General features: G+C 31.2%; 2 protein-coding genes across 2 annotated transcripts; one reads left to right on the top strand and one right to left on the bottom strand.

Moving 5' to 3' along the window:
* Positions 1 to 416: 416 nt before the first annotated feature.
* LOC106109363 (endoplasmic reticulum resident protein 44) lies at positions 417 to 5,572 on the bottom strand. The gene is made up of 7 exons (XM_013290836.1): positions 5,359 to 5,572; positions 5,149 to 5,224; positions 4,817 to 5,059; positions 3,075 to 3,317; positions 2,635 to 2,901; positions 1,966 to 2,164; positions 417 to 627 (listed from the first exon to the last, which is right to left on the bottom strand). The coding sequence occupies exons 1-7, from the start codon at positions 5,428 to 5,430 to the stop codon at positions 495 to 497; spliced, it is 1,233 nt and encodes a 410-aa protein (XP_013146290.1). The 5' UTR covers positions 5,431 to 5,572; the 3' UTR covers positions 417 to 494.
* Positions 5,573 to 5,790: 218 nt separating this feature from the next.
* LOC106109364 (caspase-1) lies at positions 5,791 to 8,570 on the top strand. Its single transcript, XM_013290837.1, has one exon. It carries the CDS (start codon positions 5,964 to 5,966, stop codon positions 6,852 to 6,854), a length of 891 nt encoding a protein of 296 aa, XP_013146291.1. The 5' UTR covers positions 5,791 to 5,963; the 3' UTR covers positions 6,855 to 8,570.
* The last annotated feature ends 274 nt before the right edge of the window (positions 8,571 to 8,844 follow it).

Here is an 8,844-nt window from a genome sequence, read left to right as displayed (position 1 = left end):
TAATAATTTTAGTTGAGTTCGATAATTATTTAAACCGAATATCGATAGTTCATAATTGTTAGCTGCGTGTTTGTTTCGTCACTACGATACCCGTCTATTAAGTACGGCATTTGCCTTCACACAAATTGAATTCGATACTTCATATGCGTCATTTATCAAACTAATCTATCTTATTTAGACAAACTTATTTACTCTTGTATACAAATGTCACATTTCATTTGTATACAGCCAGCAACATTTTCTAAAAAACATCTGTTAAATATGGTATTAAAACGCCAACTTTTTGTAACAATAAGTCAAAATTACGTACATTACCGAAATAATAAATGCATTAAAATCCTTAGATTAGTAAAGATTTGTCTACAGGATTATTTCGATTTAAAAAGGCAAATAGAAGGGAAAAAAGAAAAAAAAAATTAGATGAGATGTTTTACTAAAGCTCCTTTAGTTGGCTTTGACTTAAGCTAAATTTCAAAACCTAATCTGCAGCAGCCTTATAACTCGTCCCTGAGCAGAGTGTATCTGTTTTTGGACGGAGCCAACTTCTTGAAGGTGGACTCCGGGGGAGTAGTCACCTTCACATCTGTGCTCACCACCTCCGGACTCTCTGGACCGTAATGGAACTCTCTGGAAAATAAAAATACATTGTGTATACAAATCATATTGAAAAGCTAAAGGTTAGCGTGGTAATGACATTTTATGCGGGGAGAGGACGAGGACATAAACCAGAAACATTGATTATGGCTACAAAGGTAGACGAAGACCGAAGAAAGTATGGGTGGTTTGTGTGAAAGAAAATACTTAAGAAGGGGGTGGATTCCGATATGACGGCTGATAGAAATGTATGAAAGCGCAGCACATACTTTGCCGACCCTCCATAGGGACAAGGGCAAGTGGATAATGTATACAAATCATATATATCTGTCCCACTTCAGGGACGTAGAACCATAAGTAATATATAGAAATGATTATTACGACAGTAAATTAAGTCTCAAGCTGGTAGCTGTGAAAGTGTTAGTTAAAAAATGTAATTGCTCTCATCTTTAAAAATATTTTTTACAACAAAAGTCATTTATAGCATATTAGGTTTTGCCCGAGATTCCGCCAGCGCGAAATAAAAACAAATAAATCAAGTAGCCCATGTGTTCTTCAAGACAATATTTTAAATCTACACCAAATTTCAACAAATCTTGTTGAGCATTTTTAGTAACAAACATCCATCCATTGATCCATCTAAACTTTCGCATTTATAATATCAGTATAAATAATTTTTCGTATTGAATATTTCGTTTTCAAAGCGAGTCTAATTGATTGCTAGTCAAGCATAAAACAGATGTTAACAAGGCAACTGTAATAACAATAAAATTAATTGATAGAAACCTCTTTCTAAGTTGAGTTACAATTTTTACAATGGGTTTTAAGTAATATGTTCTAGCAAAATTAAAATCTATTAGATTAATTGGGCCCGTAAAATAGAATTCACAAAGTAATGTTTATCATTCATTTTATATTAGATTTTTTTTTTAATTCTAAATTGACATTTGATTGTATAGTTTATTTACTACTAGCTTCTTCCCGCGACTTTGTACACGCGGAATTAAAAAAAATCTTAGTAAGAAGCTTGTGTTCTTTCAAAGTATGTCATCTTTGTTAAATTTCATTTATACCCGTTAACCTACGTAGAAGATACATAGTCCTACAAACGTCCATCCATCCATCCACATTCGTATCTCTAATAGTAATAGCTTTTCCCCTTGAATTTAGTTCTTAGTCAATTGTATATTTACGGAAAGTTCTAGATTAGACTTCTATATTCCAGACTAGACTTTTATATCTGTGTCAAATTTAATCAGGATCCTTTGAGCCATTTCAGAAAAAACTTCTAAAAAAATGCACCTTAATTTTCTCATTTATAATATTAGTAAGAAAGCATGTATGTGTGATGGTTTGAAGTTGTTAACTAACCTGTGAAGTTTTCCCGAGTAGAGGTCTTGCAGGAACTGCTTGAGCTTGCCGGGCTTCTCCATATCACTGTAGTTGGGGAACAGGTACATGTGTCGGAACGAGTCGATGGCGATCAGCGGCAGATCTGATACCGATTTCCCCAAGTGGTGCAGAGGATGCTCGAACCTCACACCATCAGCGGTCAGGAAGTTCACATTTTCTGCAAATAAAAATAAACAATTACACAACATGTTTCATTACAAGTTATATGTGTATAAAATGCAGGTATAAGCAAGTGACAAAACTATTAAATAATAAAGGAGTTTCAATTGAATAAATTTGACATTTTATTAAATTATGAAAGACTTGTATTAGATCCATAAACTTCCAATGAGTTATAAAAATTTCACACACATTCTAATCTTATCAAATAATATACAAACAATGTTATAAGACTAACAAAACTGCAAGATAACATAATTGACAAAAACATTGATAAGGAATCATTTGTATTTGTATTACAAACAAACAAATTATTATCATACATAAGAACATGCAAATTTTTGTAACGAAACTATTCTTGAAAAAAAGTACGGACACATAAATTTGTACTAATGGTAAATTTATATCGCCACAATACATAGTATTTTGTGAGATTTTTTGTAAAGATTTTAACCAAAATATACATACGTTTTTCAGACAACAACTCCTTACTGATGATTTCCTTATATTTTTTCACACTCTCCGTATCAGTTGGATGATGGAACAGAATAAGGAACGGCAATCCATCCTCTGTCAGTTCTTCAGCATTCTCAAAGGTGATCTCACGGACTAAAGGTATGCACTTTTCTTGTACCCAGTTATATAACTCGTCAAAGCTGGTCAAGGAACCTTGGAACGTCTCATCAGGTTCAGTTGAAGTTTTACGATCAGTTCTAAATACCACAATAGGTTGTCCTGTTGACAAAAACAATTATTAACACAAATAGAATCTAAGCATAAATCTTATTAAAATTAAATGCAGACAATTATTTAAATGAGACTTTTTGTTTAGGATTTAGACCAATCAATCAAAGGTCATATAGATATTTTCCATTATTTATTACTCTAAGTTTAATAATTTCTATTACCTGGCGGGTGCATTTGCTGGGAAGCATCACCAAAACCAGCATGGAAGATACATTCATCTTTAAGATTAGCTGCCACTCTGCGAACCACATCATATTCAGGCTGGTCCCTCCTGTCCATGTATGCAATAATATGTCTCTTGTCCTCGCTTAAATCATGGAGTTCTTTCAAGGAACCAAAGGTAATAATAGAATCTGATAGCTGTTTCTTAATAAACTCGGTGAATGCTTCAACTGAGCGTTGACCTGAAAATAAAATTATAAAAACATTTATTTTTACAGTTCTACATTTACATTGACACATTATACTTATATTATATTATATACTAGCTGTTGCCCGCGACTTAGTACACACAATATTAAGACAAAAAAAAACGCCTATAATATACCCTCCAGCGTAGTTGACTTAGACAGGCATGCATAATATGCCTATGGGCCGATTCTGAGATTACCCGGAACTAACATGGCTTGCAGACAGACAGACAATAAAGTTTTAATTTATTATATGTATAGATAAATTTTAATGCAGTGTTGATTGTTTATTCACATTTTAAATATCAAATGGATTTCCAAAAAGACAAAAAGTGGCAAAAGGTTTTAAATATTAAAAGTATCAACAGAAAAGAAAAATATCACATTAAGATGCATTTGGAGTACTTTAAATAACAACTGAGTAAATTGTTTTCAATATTGGAGATAAAAAAAGCAGTAGTTGCCATAACTATTAAATACTTTCAATTTTTTTTTATTATAAGACTTTATTTGAATACCAATCTACAAAACTTAAGTTATGCTATTCGTTATGATAATGGCACAGGAAAATATGTGAAATTTATTCCTCATGATTATCTTAAGTTTTTTTTTTTACATTATACCAGTTATGTGATAAGGTAAAGCAAGGACAGAAACAAAGTCAATGTCAAAAGACACAGAAACAGTGACATTGTTTGAACACAAAACAAACTTTGTCTACAAACATTAAGACATGTACAACTGTTTTTTCAATAATTGCACTTTTATTATTGTCTTCTTTACTAATATTATGAAAAGGAAATTGGTAGTTTTTGCATGTAATAAACTTTAAAACTACTGGACTAATATCAAATGTCTTTTTCATTAAGTAGCTATTTTATCATTGTGTTTAATAGACTAAATTTATAACTAGATTTTTTTCATGTTGATGAAGTCATAGGCATGCTAGTTATAAGTAAAGAAAAACCTACTAATTTTTTTTTTATATTACATGGTAGGTAAACCGCCGAAATGGCGAAGTGACCGCTGCCGGTAGACATCTGCAATTGCAGATGGGTTGCCTCCCCTTAATCGACGGTGGAGGAGACGCTCATAAAGAGGATATTCCCTCTTCCTATGTGTTTCCTCCACCGTCAAATCCACTTTTCTTTCCCATCCCTTCCTTTTAAGAAAAGGGTGGAAAGTGAAAGGGACTAAAATTAGGCCCCCTAACTAAATTAAGGTTTCATTCATCTGTGACACAACTTGTTGAAGTTTAATAACAGTTAAAAACCTAAGATCATTTAAGGTCTTAGCACTACCAAATAAAGAATACAAGCACTAATTATCTACATTACAAATTTGACTAAATCTTCATGAATACAAGGTCATAATTGTAATTAATAACTTGTCATTAATGTAATTACCTGCTAAGCTAAGATAGAATTATTTTTCTTAAATATTGTTAATATGTTAGTTCTATATGGTTGTTATAAATTATTAATAAAACTTACCTCTGTATTCCTTCTTGGATGGAAGACCATTTCTAAAGAGTTTCAATGTAGGATACTTTGTGATGTGAAACCTAGTTGCTACAGCTCCTTCTCTGTCACAATCCACCTTTCCCATAACAACTTTTCCCGTATCATAACCTTCTTTGGTAACCGCGTCCGCAGCATCATCGAAAATCGGCATTAGCATGTTGCTAAATTTACACCATTCCGCATAAAAATTTATAAACACAACTTCATTAGACGCTGAAATCATAATTTTTCAAAATGTAATTACAAATATTTTATAGCAAGAGTACTGAAATTAAAAAAAAAATGCGGACTAAAAAACTCACCTAGTACCATATCTAAATTGCTTTGAGTAATCTGAACAGCACCACTATCAGTTGGGTTATAAAAACTGTGGCAAATCTGAAAAATAACATTGTTAAATAGTAGTAGACTAATTACTTTTCCTAATAAACCATAAAATCAACAATCAATTATAGGTACGTGTACCGATTTCTATAGCGGTTTGGATTAACAATTTGGTCTTTTTTACTTACCAAAACTATGAAAATTGAAATGATTTTGGGGCTTAATTTATTATTAACATTGCCCGTCATTTTGTAATTCATATAAATATCCCCAGTGATCACTAAATGGTATTCTTTACAATACAAACTTTCTTATAAATTCCGTCCAATATCAATTTGCCAGACATTGGTTTGTTGGACATAGATAGACATTTGTCATTCGTTATAGAGAAAAAAAAATCTTTAGTAATAGGGTTGCCATCGTGGATATAGTCAACATCATCACATATTCCGATATAGGTATTTATTTGTTTAAAATATTAATGTTTACAGTTTTAAATGATTCGTGTAATTCACATTAAAGGAAAAACTAAAAATTCTTTTACCCTATCTGAACAAATCCGTAATGGTAACAATGGATAATGTAATTTACTCTTTGCAAACTCGCACGGAATTTGCTGTTTGGTTGTTTTTATTTACTCTTTGATTTTCATTTCTGAAGTTGAACTTTGAAGTGGTTTTGTGGTTTTTGTCCTAATTAAAGCAAAAAACGATATTTTCGGCAAAATTTTAAATCAGATTACACCGTGATAGCTTTCTATATTGATTTAACACCTTGAGAATTGTTGGTCAAGATGTCGGAGTCTGAACCACAAAACAATGGCAACGTAGAACAAAGAACCAACGGTGATGGCGATGGCGATCAAGGCGACGCATGGGGTAGCCACGATTCATCTGCTGCACGGCCGTATGGAAAAATGCCTGTTGATCGTAATGCACCTTATTATAACATGAATCATAAATACCGCGGCATGGCGATCATATTCAACCACGAACATTTTGATATACATAGCCTGAAGTCACGCACTGGCACTAATGTAGACAGTGACAATTTGGCTAAAGTTCTTAAAAATCTAGGATTTAGAGTCACCGTTCTTCATAACTTAAAATCGGAAGATATAAATCATTACATTCGGCAAACTGCCGACATGGATCACTCTGATAATGATTGCTTGCTCGTTGCAGTACTAACACACGGTGAACTAGGCATGTTATATGCTAAAGATACACATTACAAGCCTGATAATCTTTGGTATTATTTCACTGCAGACAAATGCCCAACCCTTGCTGGTAAACCTAAACTTTTCTTTATTCAAGCATGCCAGGGTGACAAGTTGGATGGTGGTATAACATTAACTAATCGCACAGAAACTGATGGCTCTTCTAGTGCTTCATATCGGATTCCTGTTCATGCTGATTTCCTCATAGTATTTTCTACTGTACCAGGATACTATTCCTGGAGGAACACAACACGAGGGTCATGGTTTATGCAGGCTCTGTGTGAGGAGCTACGTTATTCTGGCTCAGAAAGAGATATTCTCACTTTACTTACATTTGTATGTCAAAAAGTGGCTCTTGATTTTGAATCTAATACTCCGGATATGCTGACCATGCATCAGCAGAAGCAAGTGCCCTGCATCACCAGCATGCTTACAAGATTATTAATATTTGGAAACAAGAAGTAAAGAAGAATTATTTCTAACAAGATGTTAGTATACTGATGATGATATTAGCATGCAAAGGGATAATATAAAAATATCAACTAGGAAACATCCATTCCTATTTTAGCAATTTAATTAGCTGTTATCTCCGTGGTCTTTATTTGTTTTACCCTAAGTAATTGAACCAATAATGTAACTAGATTAATTTTGTTTCCTTTATGTTATAGTTTGGTAAATCTATTTTATTTTGAATGTTAGTCTGGAATCACATAATTAAAATTGTTTTTTAACAATTTTAGTAATGTTCCTGCATTTTTAGTTATATGAATTTTGTTGTGGCATTTCCTTTGTGATATAAGAATCTTGATTATACAATTAAGAAGAAGTACAGTGCAATGCTTAAGTTGTACCAGTGGTAAAAATATGAATTTAAATTTAAATGTGCTTTCTTGTTACTCACAAGCATCTAAATTTGAACTTATTGTTAAGACACCAAATTGTTATTAATTAATTCACAAAGACATTGCAATTAATTTATGCTCAAATTTGTAATTTTAGAATATTAGCACAGTAGGGTTCTTGCAAAAAATGTTATTATAAAAAAAGTACAGTACTTAAACATTTCAACTATATAGTTTCTATATAGAAATATGAACAAATAACTGTTTTCTTAAGTTTTTATGAATTAATGTAAACTTTTTATAATATGTAATACATATCAATGCAAACATAGTCATACCAATATTATTTGCTTTTATTTGCAAAACAATATTTACAGTATTCATATTTAATTGGGCAATAAGAAATATGAATTATTTAGTTTGTACATCTGGTATGGTTTACAATCTCAATAAATATTAGAATATTATAGCTGTAACTTTTAGATTATTTCAAACATAACTAAACAGCACAAAACTGGTTGTGTTAATGAGAAAAAATAAAATGGTGCAATCTACTTTTAAACATGAACCATATTTCAAAATATGTAGAACAAAAAACCATTTACATTTGCACTTTATGAGTTATTATTTTATATCTGCATAATATAAATATATAAGTTATGCCAAATCCCACCACTTTTATGTATTTAAAATCTCAGTTCTGAAACTCCTGATCTGTTAGTTTTAATACATAGAATAGTCTGTATGTTTTGGTATATTTCTAAAAACATTTTGCCCTAAGTGATATCAGAGATTTGTTATTTTTCCAAGGTTCATTCTGTTACATAATAGTTTAGTCAATCTTAAAATTTTTAATAATTAGGTTTAGTGGTAATAACTAACTGCCATATTAATAAGAATTACTTTGCCTTACAATTTAATAATTTATAGAATATGTTCAACTAAATTTGTTTTGATTAAAAGTCCATTATGAATGTAGCGGTGTGGCCACCAGAGTTTGTGATAATGATGTCGACTGATTTTATGTATAGAGTTAAAATAATGTTTGATATGAAGAGTCTGCGAGATCAGGCAAAGTAAATAAGATTGGACATTAAGCCCTTTACACATCTTTGATTTTAACTGTTGTTTAATAATTCAGTAAAAACTAAAGGTGTGTTGTGGGATCTACAAAGTAGTGCCTTGATAAATGTTTTATGATTTAAATTATTACATACGTAATTATCAATAAAATTGAACGCAATACTCTTCATAGATATTCAGCAATAAAAGATATTTGGTTCACAAAATTATTTTTTTATATCTTGTACGAGCAATAAAAGTAACTTCCAAGTTCAAAGTTAGTTTTATTCATACCTTTAAAAACCCAGCCATTTTTTCTTAGTTGCAAGAAAACAGTCTTAAATATTTCTATAAGCTATTACCTCAGCTTTTCTCTTGCATATGAATATTAAATTAAAATAAAAAACATTATTTTTAGAACTAACTATATTAAAGTAAGTCACAGTTCATCTTAATACAAAAATAAAAAATGGACGGATTAACATACAAATTGAACACAATTAAAATATATTTGAAAATATACATAATGAAATAATATTTCAGTAAAAATT

The sequence above is a fragment of the Papilio polytes genome, unplaced genomic scaffold (assembly GCF_000836215.1).
Source record: "Papilio polytes unplaced genomic scaffold, Ppol_1.0 DF821289.1, whole genome shotgun sequence".
NCBI lineage: Eukaryota > Metazoa > Arthropoda > Insecta > Lepidoptera > Papilionidae > Papilio > Papilio polytes.
The sequence above is the reverse complement of the archived record's forward strand: the minus strand, read 5'-3'. Positions and strand labels throughout refer to the sequence as shown.